The sequence below is a fragment of the Dreissena polymorpha genome, chromosome 14, assembly GCF_020536995.1.
Source record: "Dreissena polymorpha isolate Duluth1 chromosome 14, UMN_Dpol_1.0, whole genome shotgun sequence".
NCBI lineage: Eukaryota > Metazoa > Mollusca > Bivalvia > Myida > Dreissenidae > Dreissena > Dreissena polymorpha.
In genome coordinates, this window is record NC_068368.1 from 23,414,251 (window position 1) to 23,431,695 (window position 17,445).

Here is a 17,445-nt window from a genome sequence, read left to right on the forward strand (position 1 = left end):
AATGAAATATAAGTAACGGACCAAAAACATTATTTCGACATGGTTCAACATGTTTAACTTGAATATTTCAAATCATTGGCGATATAAAAGACTCGTTATCAAATGGTGTGAGGCAGGCGTTAGAAAAAAAAGATTCTTATTTACGGTTGTGCTCTATCATATTACCAGATAATGAACAGCATTGTTAAAATGATGTCTTACAGCCGTTCGGAAAACAACAAAAACTCTTGATTGAAATTCATTTCGATTTTATTTGTGTCTGATGAACACATTTTAGTTTTCCAAAAGCATAGTTCGTTTATTTCATTGCACACTTTGAGGTTAAATAGATGTAAATGAGTTTTCCACCATTTTACGATACATGTAATATATATTCTTGGCATGTTTACTTGTATCACATAGTTTCATTGAAACCTTTGACACACTTACCATAACATGCACACAATTTTCATAGCTTATATAACTTTTTATATAATACAAAGGATCATTATCATATGTAACAAAAAAGGTCGTCCGTGAAAGTAAATTAAAACCGTATGACAACAAACACTTTTTGTAACTATATAGGTTACAACACACAAAAATTCCACAATAATCTTTATAACAATTCTACAGTACTCATGTGACGAAATATCAAACGCTTTGAAACAAATCAGTTTATTTAGTACATGTACAACAATTATACATACTCTGACATAAAAGTAAAAGAACGACAATGTTACAATACTGTAATATGTAGACTAACAAGACTCCCTTAATGAAAAGGTAAAGGTATTTTTTATTATAGTGTCACCCCTATTGAAAGGGCCAGCCAATTTGGCATATGAGACACTTTTTAGCGTGTATACCATGTACCTCCCAACTCCTATCACTATGCCAGGCGCCAGGCGGATAGAAGTCGGTAACCATTCATTTTTAACGCTCAAACATCCATTCTTAAACAAACGCTCCCCATGGGGCTCGAACCTTCGACCTCCCGATCTCGAGGCGGACGCCTTCTCCACTGTGCCACGGCGATTGATATAATGAATATATCAACATAATAGTTTCCAATAACAGAGGGGGGTAATCACGTGATAGTCAAGATGGCGACGTTCATGCCGAGGCAAGTATTTTTCGCCGTTTCATACCCTTTATTACTTGTATTTATTGTTTAAATACCGCTCACTTTCCAGCCATATCAGCAAGAAAGTTACTTGCGTTCATTTCGTGTTGATACTCGCTGTTTTTCTCAATTACTCGCTGCTTATTTTCTTAGCGGGATGACCTAATTAAAGCTCCATGCACTAAGAATATTTGCAAGGAGTTAAGTCGAGATATAAAGCCAATTTTAATGCGAAATTAACGCCAATCACATGTTTAATGATATGGCTGGAAAGTGAGCGTCGATTTAAAAATTAAACAAAAGTAATGAAGGTTATAAAACGTAACTGTCTCTGCATGGACTTCGCCATCTTGACTATCACGTGATAACCCCTCTGAATACATACTAGATAAAATATAAAGAACCTGTAATCATGATCCTCAAATGTTTGAATATTCCAGACAGATAACGTTTAATACAACATATTAAATCGCATTCAAACTGTTAAACTGTTGTAACGAAATCATTTTGATACAGTTTGTAATTATTGAAAGTAGGTATGATATAGGAACTTCTTGTCAACATACAGTCTGTGACAGGCGTGGAATGGTTTAGGAGTGGGTTTGCCTTCCATTACCAATGCTTCGACCTGAGATGTCTTTGTATTCACCTTAATCACATCACCGAGGTAACCTTCTGTCAATTCATCCTCAGTCAAAATCATCAAATAATTATCATGGTGCGTGACACCCAAGACTTTCTTGTCAAGTGAAATATCAAAGCCCGCGTCAACAAAGCCGAAATCCGACGTCAATTTCAGCACATGCTCCTTTTCCCGCTCCAATGAAAGCACAAATATATCTTTCCCAATAGTCAAAGCGTGAAACTGTTTAGAAATGAACGGTAGCTGAGAAATCACCGTCGGTTCTTTATGCCGCACGTGATAAGCCTGAACATGGCTAATTTCATGTCCGTGTTTACCTATACCGCCGAAAACAAGCACCTGTTCACCGGATACAGCCGAGGTCGCCGAATGAACCGGGTGGACTAGTTCTCCCACCGGTAACCAACGGTGACCCGGTATACTGTATTCCTCAATCGAACCGATTGGACCGTCTTGTCTCAGACCGCCGATGCAATACAGGGCGTTGCCAAGCGCAACCATAGTGTGGTGTGTTCTCATCTTCCTCAGCTGACCTGCAGACAACAAAATTGTATGAGTCTCGCTCTGCAAAAACGGGGCTTAATGCATGTGCCTCAAGTGTCGTCCCAGATTAGCATGTGCAGTCCACACATGCTAACAAGAGACAACACTTTCCGCATAGACTTGATTTTCGTTTGAAAGATGTACTTCCTTTAAATGAACAATTCTGAAATGCTAAAATTGTTGTCCGTGATTTGCCTGCCTGTTCGGACTGCACAAGAAAATCTGCGGAGATTAAACATTATTGATAGATCTTTGTCTGGGACGACACTTTACGAACATGCATTAAGCCCCGTTTTCACCGGAAAGACTCATATATATGTCATTGTTGTTTTTATGAAAAATATTCGGTCTCAATTGTGCAATGAACACGGGAATATAAGCAATCTTTGAGTATCACCAATGAAGGCTACGCACACTTTATTTCCGACTAGCTTTTAAAATTATTGTCTAATATACTGCAAAGTAAACATTTATGATACAAACATGAATAATTTCTTGTTTAAAATACAAACGGAAATACGCGCTTTGAAAGACTGCCAAAAGGTCAATTGAGGATCTGGTCATAACTTACTAATGATAGAAAAACATTTATGTTCATGTTTAAAATGAAACCGGAAATATACGTTTTCATTTTAGGCCTAGTAGGTTCCACATACTGGTATTTAAGCACACTGTTTTCATTAAATACAAAAGGACTGCAAAATACACATAAATAATCCTCTGCATTTAAAACAAACTAACAATGTAACTTAAATGCACAAGCTGTATTATTTATAGCAAAGATCTAACAATAAACACGTGTATTCATAGATCTGTGTTTGCAGGGCATGAAGTGTGTCTCATGATCATTGTTTAATTAGACCGCTGCTACATAAACACGGTGATTAAACTGAATAAATTAATTAATGATTTACAAATAATACGGAGCATATACATCAATGGAAAGTAATGAAATTCCAAGAAGTTCAAACCTGTGCTTGTTGTCCATTCGTTTCTCTCACTTTCGTATCGCAACAGAGACTTTGGGTTGTTAGTTCCTCCAGATAAGAAAAGATCGTAACCATAGGAGCAAATGGCGAAATGAGTCCCTATAAACATAGCAAAACAGGTTTGCTTTTCATTTAACGAGAGAATAAAACACGTAAATCAGCCATTTATTAAAGTTTTTTTTTAATATTAATATTTCCTTAAGAATACTACACACGTCATAATTTTTTAGTTTTCCATAGTCAATGATGTAAAGGGTATTTGTGAACAAATGATAATGCTAGAAAATAATTCCTTAACGTGGTATTTCTTTTTTATTCCAGTTATCTCACATAATGATACACTTAAACAAAACAAGTGATTTTACGAAAATCCTGTAACTGAAAGCACTTTCAGAGTCATAAACAAAACAACATACAATTAATGTACAATATTTTATAGTAAATAACAATTGTACAAATATAATATCGTTATATGTAAATTCCTAAACAATAAAAACATGTCTTTTTTTCAGTTTTCTTTTCTAACAAAGCACTAAAACAAGACATGAGTGACTACTCAAAGCGCTATCGGTACCATCCTCTGCAATACAGGATTGACCAGCAGGGGTACCATCCTCTGCAATACAGGATTGACCAGCAGGGGATACAACCATGACAGATTTAGTTTAAACCAATTTATTTAGCTCAATTCAATTGAATGCCTTAGACTTATTTAAATACTCTCAAGTCCGGTTCCTGGGTAGAAACTGTACTTTGTGTGTTTGGTTGAGATCTAAAATACGCTCCCACAGTTGGGATCAAACCCATGACCTTCCAGTCGCTAGTTGGACAGCATATACCGGTACACTATGCCACTGAAACCATAGAGTGAGTGCAGACGCAATGATAGGTTGACCCTTATGCACTACAAACCTGGGGAGTCATTCATGGGTATTAGGGCCAGTGTAAACCATCTGCACTGCTGGTAGTTCACTACAAACCTGGGGACTCATTCATGGGTATTGGGGCCAGGGTAAACCATCTGCACTGCTGGTAGTTCAAGGCCCAGAGGCAGTATCCACCTTCGTAGAATGAGCCCTTGTCACTCTTGTTCTCTGTTAATACCTTAACAAATACAATCTATTTTGAGCCGCGTTCTGGGAAAATCGGGCTTAATGCATGTGGATAAAGTTTCCTACCAGATTGGCTAATCAGAAACGACACTTTCCACCTTAATTGCATTTTATTGTTTAAAAGGCAGTGTCTCAAGTTTATGAGGAAAGAGTTGTCCCAGATTAGCCTGTGCATACTGCACAGGCTAATTTGGGACGACACTTTATGCACATGCAATAAGCCCTGTATTCCCAGAGCGAGGCTCAGTTATACTTATTAGGTTGCAGGGCCTCAGACAATATATGAATTTATATTTCATAGCAAAGTCAGATGCAGGTAAAACAATGAAGCCAATAGGCATTGCAAATATTTTTTGGATGTACTGGCCATTAATATAAGAAAACATGTACACATCAGAGTGTTATGTCTGTATCAATTGCAAGATTTCAGATTTGCGTAACAGATTTCAACAAAGAAACTTCATTGGAATTATTATGCTATATGCCTGTCAACTTAAATGTATGATTGTATGTTTTTTTAAACATGTATGTGAATAATGCGAAAGGTCAGTCTTTCCAACAACAACAACAAATAGAACAGCTAACAGAAATCGGAAACGTCTTTAAAAGAAATAATAAAAGAAAGAGCTTAACAAAATTGCCTTACCAATAAAACTTCATCTTGATCATCATCCACCCTGTATTTCATTCTCGGCCCGCTGTAATCCATCTGTCGGGCAGGCATCATGTGAAAGTGCTGTGCCTCGTCTAGAAGTCGACGACAATTCACGTTCTCCACGAGGTAAGTCACCTGACATAACTTGTGCACGATGAACTCTGACCTCACATGAGGCAACCTCACGTGACTGAACAGCTTCAGGGCGTATTTCTGCCTGAAAGGTTAGATTACACTAAATAATCAAGTCAGACTGTACTCTAAAAATAAATAAACATATTTTACTCGAAGGCATGTTTTAAACTTAAGGCCGTTGTTTCGGTTTAATCTTTTGGAGATATTGATAGAGTAAGCATAGGTGTTAACTATAACATCACTTAAATATGTTTAATATAGAAACTACGGTTTAAAAACACACACAGAAACAGGTTTAATTCCACAAGAAAACAGCCGAAAAAGAGGGCACAAAATCAGTCGATTTTGATTTTTGTTATTAAAAAGGTTCTTTTTGAGAACTTCATTACATACCTTTTTTATTTTTAAATCAATTCAGTTAAAAGTGCTGCGTTAGAAAAGGTATGGTTATTATGGTCTCTAAGTGCAAAGTGTTGCATGTATTTTACCTTAAAAACCCATAAATAATCAAAATCAACTAATATTTCGTACAATATTTTGAAAAATAAAGTTACCACATAAAAAATCAATGTACTTTATAGCAATAACCAAAATTTCAACGCTAGATGTGGCCTGGAAACATAGATTTAACATGATACAAAATATTCGTTATTATTTTTTTGTGTCACAATATATCGGTATTCTATGCGAATTTCTGTCTCAAATTTCCGATCATTTACGAGCGAACGCAAGATTGGCTTCAGGCAGCTTCGGAAGCACGACGTAGTTCTCATGAATACGTCGTTCTTCCGAAACTGCCCGAAGCAAGTCTTGCGTTCGCTCTTAAATGTTTGGATATTGTGGCATGAAATTAACATGGAATATATTGTCGCACACAAAACCAGCATTTTGTATCTGGTTAAATCTATGTTAACATACCACATCTAACGTTAAAATTTTGGCTATTACTATAAGGAACACTGATTTTTTAGAGGTAAATTTTATTTTATGAAATATTTTGCGAAATATTTATTGATTTTGAATATTTATGTAACTTAAAAGAAAATAATTAAGTATATTGTTACCTGGAATCGGAATCATGGTCAATCCATCGGAGAACTGCTTCACACACATGCTCCTCATCCAGGGTAACTAGCCGGTCCTCTTTCACGATTTCGATAATTTCCTCAAGAGAGAGTTTGACAAAATCATCGCTCTGCCAAATATTGCAAAAGTGGTCCAACATCACCTGCCAGGATTTAGACTGTAAAAAAATACTCCATTTTGAACTGTGCTCAGTGAAACTGCGTTTTTATGATATTAAAATATTGTTGAGAAAAGTGTGTATTAAGTAACATAATTCAAATCATGTTTCTATGGTTTAAGTTTAGTAACTTTTTTCAGCATTATATTTGTTTTGGTCTCAAAAAAGCTATGAATAATTGGTTTAAATTTTCATTATGCATTATTATTCAATCTATGAATTAATGGTTTAAAAGTGGGGTATTACATTAATGACAAAAACATGTTAGACTGATCATTTTGTGTTTGAAGATGATAACATTTAAACTTAATGAGTTATTCTACAATTGAGATGGTTTTCAACAAATATCTGACTTGTACAATTGTGGGTTAATATAGCATAGGTAAATAGAGCTTTGTCACAGACGTGACGAATACCCCCACATGCCGCATGGACACAGAATATTTTGCATGTTGTCTTCACAAAAAACAGAGGACACCATGCTCAATGTTTAAAACGCACTAAGTGACCTCGTGACCTAGTTTTTGACCCGGCATGACCCATATTCAAACTTGACCTAGACATCATCTAGATACAACGTCTGACCAAGTTTGGTGAAGATCGTATGAAAACTACTTGAATTAGAGAGCGGACACCATGCTCAATGTTTAAAACGCATTAAGTGACCCCATGACCTAGTTTTTGATCTGCCATGACCCATGTTCGAACTTGGTCTAGATATCATCTAGATACAATTTCTGACCAAGTTTGGTGAAGCTCGGATGAAAACTACTTGAATTAGAGAGCGGACACCATGCTCAATGTTTAAAACGCACTAAGTTACCCTGTGACCTAGTTTTTGACCCGGCATGACGCAAGAGCGGACACTTAATACGGACAGACAGACAGACAGACAGACAGACAGACAGACAGACAGACAGACAGACAGACAGACAGACAGACAGACAGACAGACAGACAGACAAGCTCACTCCTATATACCCCCCTAAACTTCGTTTGTGGGGGTATAACAATTAGATTGTTGCTTAATTCAAAAGATTTATATCTAACCATAGGAGAAAAAGCCTTTAACAATTAGTCATGGACAATCAACCATGGACAATCAACCATGGAAAATTAACCATGGATAATCAACCATGGAAATCAACCATAGACAATCAACCATGGACAATCAACCATGGAAAATGAACCATGGACAATCAACCATACACAATCAACCATAGACAATCAACCATGGACAATCAATCATGGCCACACAGACTTGGACAAACAGAATAGGACAAATAACCTTGTACTAATTTCAATAAACAGCTTAGAACCAACAGCCTTTGACAAACAGTAGAAAGGGATGATTAATGTCAGTCTACTGGAGTTTTTGTACTCTGAGAATTCAGGCCAGAGTAACAGAGTTATGTGTTAATACAGTTACATTTTATCAATTTGCCTTACCTTGAGATCTTGGCAGTTATACATGCATGCCAGTCGAAACATTTGTATGCAATTTGGTGCCTTCAGCTGCTTCAGTAGCAGACCCTCGCATGCTGATTGCAAACAGTCAACCTTTAATACAGAATGGACCTATATGGGAAATCTGTAAACAAGAGGGCCATGGGGCCAAAGGCACTTATCTGAGTTCTTCTCATGCCGTTTGAAAACTGTCAACCTTTTATACAGAATGGAAATAATACCGGAAATTTGTAAACAAGACACCATGGGGCCTAAGGCACTCATCTGAGTTCTTCACAATGCCCTTGCAAACAGTCAACCTTCAATACATATTGGAAATACATGTATAAGGGAAATCTGTAACCAAGAGGGCCATGGGGCCAAAGGCACTCATCTGAGTTCTCCACATAGTGCTTGCAAACAGTCAACATTTAATACAGATTGGAAATATAAGTTAAATCTGTAACCAAGAGGGCCATAGGGACTAAGGCACTCATCTTAGTTCTTGACATGGCGCTAGCAAACAGTCAACCTTTAATGGACATAACATTGAAAATTGGTAACCAAAGTGACACGTAAAACAAAAAAACAAAATAAAAATAAAAACTGGCAAATAAAGCATTGATTTGTAGCAGACCCTCACATGTAGATTGCAAACAGAAACCTTTAATACAGATTAGGCATAATATTGGAAATCACTTAAAAAAAACGGTGACATAAAAAAACACCAAGAAATCTAAAAAGGCTGGAAAAGAAAACATTGCTTATTTCTAATGCCCACAAAAAAGAAATATATGCAAAATTGTATTTACAATTTAGAATATCGCACATATACATACATACATGTTATATACAGATTCTGTCATGTGTGATAAACAAAATTTATATTAACCCTTTCCCACTCAGAAGCAAAGTGAAAATGTACAAACAGCATAAGACCAGAACAGCCTGCGAGTAACTTGCAGTCTGTTCAGGTTTAATGCTGTTCACTGCTCACCAGTATCTAAGGGTTGGAAATGAAGCCTTAAAAACTTGAATCTAGTAAGAAAGGTCTCTAATTAAATTTAACTTTCTAAGGAACTGCAAATGTGTCAAAATACCGATCTAAGGGGTAACGGGTTAAGAGAGACTCTGTACCTGGAAGAGAGCTGCCATTTCCAACATGTCCACCGGCTCTACCTTCTCCATCTCCAGTCGGCCTGTATAGGCAAACTGACGGAACTGACTGAATGTGCTGTCATCAAGATCCTGAGGAAACAGTACATGGCAATGATGCTCGATTGATCATTTTGGGCTCAGGTACTTAACTACGGTACTTAAAAGTACCCGGGTACTCATAGGTATGCAACAAAGTACCCGGGGTATATAAAATATACTAAAACGTACCCCAGAATATGGCCTGATGCCTTTCAGCATATTTCCCGCACCCAGGGTACATTGAAGTATTCTTAGGAGTACTACCTGAGCTGACAACGACCGATTGAGCAACGATGATGGGTTGAATCGTAGAATTAAGAAGAAAAGGTTAAGGTGAATTAAGAGAACTTCTCCCCAGAATAGTAAACTGTTTGAATGAAGTGAATAGATAAATTGCTTAAATGAATGATTAAAAAGCATAAAAATACATTCTCCAATATATACACATTTGAATGCTCAATTGCTTCACAAGGCACAGATATTAGTATTACCTAAACAAATTATTTATTTTTTTATTTAAGAAATACTTGTTCTTGTTTTACCTATACTTGAACCTTTTAGTGCCAATCCTTAAATCTGTTCATGCAATTGATGACATAATTCAAAATAACCAGTTTATCAGAATAAAACCTCCATGCCTACATTGAGCAGAACATATTTTAACAGTTAAATATTAAATAACGTTGCATTTCAGTCTTGTCATTTAAATATAAACTCATGGAATATTGGAAATCTGGGGACAAGCTTTTCTTTTTTTTATTTGACTTCAAAATGTGTCTGTTTGAGAATTACCATCAATAAGCACAAGCTATACCATCAATATTTCCTATAGAATGTCACACAAGTGGGCAATTTTAAGGATGTAATTTTAACCAGCATACACATATTTGAGTCACCAAAATAGACCTTGGTTTATTGAGACTCTCTCAATCCCGTTTCCTGGGTAGAACCATTATACAAGGCCCTTGAGTCTTTACCTATCACAAACTAATCTCACTTCACCTGCAGAGTGATGTCAGTCTGATGTGTGGTGGCCTCAAGCAGGCTCCCAGTGAACATGGTGCGGAAGTACGGGGACACGGCCGCCAGCACCGCCCTGTGACACTGGAACACACGCCCATTGACTGTCAGGTTCACATCAGCCAGGTCCGTGTCCCTCAACAGGCTTGCCATACCCGACTGCATTGGACAGAAAAATTACTTTTTTACGGAGGTGGGGAGGGTTGCAGGGATAGAAGACACTAGCTTATGGCCCCTAAAATAGCCCCTTAATTTGTGTTGGTATCCAGACATAAGCCCCCCAGGACAAAACCCCCCCAATGAAAAAATGAACATTTGGACAATTGCCCCCCAGTAGAAATGACAGGTAGAATATAAGCCCCCCAGTGCTTGTTTTGCATCTGGACATTTGCCCCCCAGTGCTTATTTTAGACGTGGACATTTGCCCCCCAGTGCCTAATTCTAAATGACATTACTCGATTGAGCAGATAATCATGTCCAGTTATCACCACCTTTTAATCCTTTTTATTGATTAAATACAGAAGCCTTAAATTTTCATTAACAAGTATATTTTCAAAGCCACATGTCACACCTTTAACAAGCTGATAATCCTTTTGATTGATTAATTAAAAAACAATTCAAATTCTTTAAGATGTTTGTTTTACCTAAGAAGTGCTTGAAGTGAGTTTCTGGACCTTTTTTATTTCGAATTATAATGATCCAAGTTTCTATGATTATATATTTAGGAGATATGAAATAATACTGAATCCAAATACAGAGATATACTAGTCTAATGGAAACACCATATGATATTAGCACTGGGGGGCTAATGTCCACTTCTAAAATAAGCATTGGGGGGCAAATATCCATATGCAAAATAAGCACTGGGGGGCTTATATCCTACCCGTCATTTCTACTGGGGGGCAATTGTCCAAATGTTCATTTTTTCATTGGGGGGGTTTTGTCCTGGGGGGCTTATGTCCTACAATCTTTGTGTTTGTACCCTTGATTTTCTGAGACTGCATCAGATAGGGGGACTTTCTGAGAGAACCGGACTTAGTGCATGTGCTTAAAGGGCAATCTACACAGGCTAATCAGGGACAACACTTTCCACATAGAATAGATTTCTGTTTAGGATAGTTCCTTCAAATGAAACATTAAAAAAAAGCGGAAAGTGTTGTCCCTGATTAGCCTGTGTGGCATACATGCCATACGTCCCGATCTCGGCGGGACAGTCCCGCTTTTGGGCCCTTTGTCCCGCCGTCCCGATATGAGACGATTTGTCCTGACATTCGTAAAAAACGATGTAAGGTCTATAGGTTCCCAATAAAATTCGCTATTCAAGCTGTTTCGCTAACACCTACCCCCGCTAATCCCTTTATTGCCCCCAATTAACAATCCGATTCTACTTATCGTGTGTACCAGTGTTGTTTATGACACCTTGTCAGCGATTTATCGGCTAATTATTGATTTTATCAGGCATTCGCACCATGGTGGTCTTCAAGATAGTGGTCGCTTATTGCTATCGATAGTTGTATTATAATGAAATAAATGTTGAAAATGTGTTTATTTTTGTATTTGTTTGAAACGGTTTACAAAACAATTGTTTTGTAAAATTAACTCTACGTAATTAATGAGTCTTTTACATTCAATGTTTAGTTCATAAATAGCGGGATAATCCGAATGTGCAATATACGAAAATCGCAACAAACAGTCCAATAAGTGATACCCATCCTGTCTAGTGTAATTGGGTGTAATTGTAATAAAAACAACAAGGTGCTATGCATGACAGTTTGACCCTACTCCAATTAAGCTAAAAACCACGAGGTGCTATGCATGACAGTTTGACCCTACTCCAATTAAGCCGCGACAATTGACAAGTAACAAACTGCTCATGGATACATGCTTAAAAAAACATCGCAACAAACAGTAAAAGTGGTACCCATCTTGTCTTGTGTTATTGTAATAAAAACAACGTGTTGTTATTCATGACAGTTTGACGCTACCCCAATACAGCGCCTGACAATTCACAATTCAGTTTAATCTGTGTATATAAGAAGAAAACAAAATATGATTATTAACATTAGAGAAAAAAAATTTGAGTAAAGCAGCCATAGACTTCTTTTGTGCTTTTGTTTTTGTTGGTGTAAAAACGGTTGAGGCGTTGTTGAGAGGTAAAATAAACACAAAGACGGTTTGCTTCCACCAAAAACCTACCTCTGAAATGTGTACGGCCGCGCAATCCGTGTGTAACTGATGTAACTGTTCGGTAGATAGTTTACTGTAACCCGTACTTTCAGTGTACTGGATAGCCTCCCCTGCGTTAATGTTTGCCATTGAAATTAATATCATGAGTATTGTTGTCGTAATGTTCTAGATTTTGTACTCTAAAAAGATGAATATTTTCCTCGTTGTTTGCTATTGTCTTATTTTATAAAACTGTTATTGTTATGTTTTAGATTCCATGCTTCATATCAGATGTTTTATGTCTTGAATAAAAGTATCATGAGTTTTTGTTAGTACTAACTGACTACAGTAAAGTTGGGATGATAAATCGTTTTAGGTGTCCCGCTTTTGGGTCAAATGTCCCGACAATTTTTTATGGAATGTCCCGCTTTGGACCTAAAAAATTATGGCATGTATGCTGTGTGGACTGCTCAGGCTAATCTGGGATGACACTTTATAATACATGCATTAAGCCCAGTTTTCCTAGCACGCAACTTATATAGAAACAATAATTTTGGGGGGGATGAGTAACAAGATGAAATACATCAGCCCTCTAGCTTATGGCCTCTTTATTCAAGTTTGGCCTCTTGATTTTGTGAGAAAGCAATTATTTCACTAGACAAGAAGTTGTGAAAGAATAAGGATGGACAACTATGGACGAAAAGTGAGTTTCTATCCCTGGTCAGGCTTGGGGAATATTTAAAGTGAAAAAAGCATGATATTGCTTTTTTTTCATTCGTCTTTTTTTTGCGCAAAAGGACACCAGCCCATAAACAAATATACATATCACAAATACAAACTATAAACACCTACTTTTAAGATTCTACCCTGTTGCCCATCTAGGCTTAGGTCAACAATTAACTATCAAATATCTAGATGTTCCATGCAATTTTGCTACCTATTCAATTTTATTTTAATAGACTATTTAAGTTTTAATCCAGGGCTCGCGCAAGAGGGCGACATGAGCGACTTTGTCGCTTTCTTACGCAAAATGTCGCCTAAAACTAAAGAAATTGTAGATAAAAAGCGACATCCAGTCTCCCTCTTACTGGAATTTGTTTACATCCGGTTTCCTCGATGTCAAGGTCTGATTCAATTTTCAATACACAATCAAAATGTCGCACCCTGGAGCTTGTCGCAATTAAGCGACAGGTAATTTAAACCCCGCATCCGATTCTCCCAACTTCCGAACTTATCCAATCGGCGATCGATATTCATCAAGTCAGCGTTCAAGTCACATTGTAGCTTGCCAATCAACATTGAGTTCGCTCACACATAATTTTTGGTAATTCATGCGCAGACGCTGTATAAAGTTAGTTGGAAATACACAGTTGATATTGTCGTCTGCCAACACGGCCGATGGCAAGCGTCATATTTAAAGATAAAAAAATAAAATCGAGCGTAACAATAAATAAATTATTTCTAAGCTGATCACTTTACACCTTTCTACTGACTATCGATCTGAATTAACAAAAGGATGATAATTAAATTATTAGATCTATGTCGATGATGTTACACCTTTCTGCCGATTATCGTTTGATAAAAAGATAATTACATTAAGTTGTTTTTTAGCGACAAACTATGCTATTGTAAAGCAATATGTCAATTAAATTGTATATTAATTACGTATTTGCTAGGCTACTGGTTTTCTTTTATGCAGTCAAAAGATATGCACATTTTATTTCATTTACAAAACGCGTACAATTTTTCGGACGGTCGTTTTCGGATACATTATTTTTCGTCCATTATAATTTATTTTAGAAGTTGACATGGGGTGATACGGACGGTGTGGTTTATAATATTTCGAATTGTATTCATCAGATATTGAAATTGGAGAGACTATAAAAATAACAAATAATAGTTAACAAAGCATATGTTAAATGTCATATTTCAAACATAAATATTTATCTGGTCTGAGCTTATGTTGGCTACTGCTTCATATACATTTTATCTTCGAATTACTTTAGTCTTTATAATATCATATATATATATATGTATATATATATACATCAAAATGGATTGAATATTGAGCTAGTAAACTTATAGTTATTAGTTATGTATACTACAGTGGTATACTGCAATAATGTGATACACATGTATATATGTGTGTTGTAACCCCCTACACGCAAACCCTTGTACGTGTCCGAGTCTCTCCACTTCTCCCTAAAGTCTCCTCACTTCTCCCTAAATCAGTGTCCAGGGAGAAGTCACTTCTCCCTAAAATTTGAGCCCAGCGTGAGCCCTGTAATCAAGTTTTTTTTTTACAGCATTTAATGCAAAATAAATCAAGGATGAAGCAAATTTGTTATGAGTGTCAATTGACCATTTTTAAATGGTCAACATTTTTATAAAAAAAATATCTTTAAATAAAATAAAGTAACTGCTTTGTGCAATAGTTAAAATGTATTTTTCTCTTACTGTAAGAAAACATTATGAGTATCAAACCAGACTTCAATTGCCAAAAGCTAATTGTCCAGCCATTAAAGTACATCAGAGTATCCTACCAAATTCATGTACTACATGTAGTACTATTTACAATAGTATCTTACATTACATACAGTTTCTAGGAAATAAGATACAAGGGACAGCAAACTATGACAGATACACTTTAATCATTGCTTACGACTTTCTAATATCAGATGCCAAAACCACTTGAGCTGCACTCTGGGAAAACAGGCCTTAATGCATGTGTATGTGTGTAAAGTGTTGTCCCAGATAAGCCTGTGCAGTTTGCATAGGCCAATGAGGGACAACAATTTCTGCTCTTATGGAATTTTTTGTTTAACGGAAGTTTCTTCTAAATGAAAATCCAATTTAGGTGGAAAGTGTTGCCCTGATAAGCCTATAAGGGCGACCCTGCATACAGCCCAGTTTTCGCACAATGAGGCTTACACATGAAATATACCTTGATGATTTCAGCATGCTGCATTCTTAACTGTTCCATACTTCAGATATGTTGGCCATCTGAAACAAAAAGTATCTGTGACTTCATAGTATTAAAATCAAATCACAAAGAAGGGTAAAAAATGGAACTGAATACTTATATATTAAAGGCGAATTCTAGTGGAATTATTGCAATAATCTCATCAGCTGTTCAAGGTAATAAAATATTTTTAAATATCCCTAAACAGTCTTCACACTATTTTTATGTCCCCCACTATAGTAGTGGGGGACATATTGTTTTTGCCCTGTCTGATTTTAACAGAATTATCATGTTATGCAGTCAACTTAATAAATGTGCTACTTGCCCAACAAAATAAATTCAAAATATATACTTGCCCAAATAATATTTTACTTAACCCAGACTTTGGGCAAGTGTGTCAGTATGAAGACTGGAAAAAAAAGCCTTGCAACCAAAATCAAGAGCTGTCACCATAAGATGACATATGCCCCCTATAAACGCTTTGATAGAAGTTATGAGCATTTTTCGAAACCTAAACGCAGATTTCGAAACCTAAACGCCGACCCTAAGTTCAAGGTCACAGTGGTCAAAATTGTGTGTGTATTGAAAAGCCTTCGAAACCTAAACGCCGACCCTAAGTTCAAGGTCAAGGTCACAGGGGTCAAAATTGTGTGTGTATTGAAAAGCCTTGTCCATATACACATGCATACGAAGGTTATATCTTAATGGACATAGAAGTTATGAGCATTTTTCGAAACCTAAACGCAGATTTCGAAAACCTAAACGTGGACCCCAAGTTCAAGGTCAAGGCCACAGGGGTAAAAATGTGTGTGCGTATGGAAAGGCCTTGTCCATATACACATGCATACCAAATATGAAGTTATATCTCAAGGGACATAGAAGTTGGGAGCATTTTTCGAAACATTAACACAGATTTTAAAACCTAAATGCGGACCCTAAGTTCAAGGTCAATGTCACAGGGGTCAAAATTTTTAAGCGTATGGAAAGGCCTTGTCCATATACACATGCATACCAAATATGAAGGTTATATCTCAAGGGACATAAAAGTTATGAGCATTTTGAGAAACCTAAACGAAAAGTGTGACGGAAGGACAGACGGACAGATGGTCCAATCACTTATGCCCGTCTTCGGGGGCATTAATAAAAAAAGTAATACATCAAAGTAATTAAAATCATTTTGGTAGACTTTTTGACCCCTTCCCGATGAATATATCTGTGAATTTGTTTGAAATTCTATACAAGATTTTGAAAATGTTCAATATACTTTTATAGTCACATTGTGAAGAGTTTTTGGTATATAACTTCCACCAAGCTAGGTTTTTTTAAATTAAAGAACACTTAGATGTTGAAACGATGTTGGACAAATGGTGATTACAAAATAAAACACTTAAATATGTTATTTATGCTGAAACATGGAAATTCCATGAAAACATATACTTCTAAATAACATGAATACAATTTAAACTAATTAATAAATCGTTGGTTCATGTCATCTTGCAGATTCATAATGAATATTATCTTGTTTTGCTTATTCTTAAACCTCAATATTCCCAGTGAACATTTAGCTCTACAAGTCTCCAGTCAACAAAATTCTGTTATCTTTGTATATAGGGCAACATTGTCTCTAGTGAATTGAGTTCAACTATCTTATGGCTGTGTAGATGTAGGACTAGTGGTCATTTGAAATAGTTACAAGCCAGGTATTGCAGATTGAAGCCCCATCCCATTAACTAATACCTTGCATGAGACAGTAGGCAATCAGGACCCAGGCCCAGGGACCCCTGACCCCTTTTGAAAGGGACATTTCCAGTATATCTAATCTTTCCTCATATCTGGATAACCTGTAGCTCCACAAGGAGCCACTTAGAGAGGCCAATGATGAATTTGATCAACAATTCATACTATACAAATGGAATGTGCAGGAGTCCTACAAAGAACTAGACAAATATTAGAAGTATATGCACATAAATGTACTAAACATGAAAGAGCTTGTTCAGTAAAATAAAAAGCACAGTACTGTATAAAGATCGTATTTGAACTAAAGCCATATTCGTATTATTGAATGGTTCAGTATTTTACCTCATGCAAAGGTTAATTAATCGTGAAATTCACGAACAGACGAATTAAATGTACAAAAAGGCCTCTATATGTATACATTCAATCGGGTTCTACAATTTGGAATCTTTACTGTAGTGTAACCTTAAAAATGGCTACATGCTACTAATAAAAA

At 36.4% G+C, this 17,445-nt stretch overlaps 1 protein-coding gene across 3 annotated transcripts; it reads right to left on the reverse strand.

Moving 5' to 3' along the window:
- Nucleotides 1-231: 231 nt before the first annotated feature.
- LOC127857018 (kelch-like protein 29) lies at nucleotides 232-17,445 on the reverse strand. Of its 3 annotated transcripts, none has more exons than XM_052393281.1 (10): nucleotides 17,295-17,443; nucleotides 15,198-15,256; nucleotides 10,070-10,246; nucleotides 9,008-9,118; nucleotides 7,874-7,984; nucleotides 6,247-6,425; nucleotides 5,039-5,264; nucleotides 4,261-4,384; nucleotides 3,263-3,379; nucleotides 232-2,281 (listed from the first exon to the last, which is right to left on the reverse strand). In XM_052393281.1, the coding sequence occupies exons 2-10, from the start codon at nucleotides 15,234-15,236 to the stop codon at nucleotides 1,629-1,631; spliced, it is 1,737 nt and encodes a 578-aa protein (XP_052249241.1). In that variant the 5' UTR covers nucleotides 15,237-15,256; nucleotides 17,295-17,443; the 3' UTR covers nucleotides 232-1,628. The 3 variants fall into 3 exon arrangements, with proteins under 3 accessions (XP_052249241.1, XP_052249242.1, XP_052249243.1); XM_052393282.1 differs by lacking the exon at nucleotides 17,295-17,443 and adding an exon at nucleotides 16,756-17,246; XM_052393283.1 differs by lacking the exon at nucleotides 3,263-3,379 and having other exon boundaries at nucleotides 17,295-17,445.

Bases quoted from the DNA above. Each gene is read 5' to 3' on its own strand.
- LOC127857018 (XM_052393281.1), bottom strand. From the start codon at position 15,236: ATGGAACAGTTAAGAATGCAGCATGCTGAAATCATCAAG. The intron at 6,426-7,873 runs GTAAGGCAAATT...ATTTTTTTACAG, and splicing joins ATAACTGCCAAGATCTCAAG to TCTAAATCCTGGCAGGTGAT. The intron at 4,385-5,038 runs GTAAGGCAATTT...GTATTTGTTAAG, and splicing joins ATCAAGATGAAGTTTTATTG to GTATTAACAGAGAACAAGAG.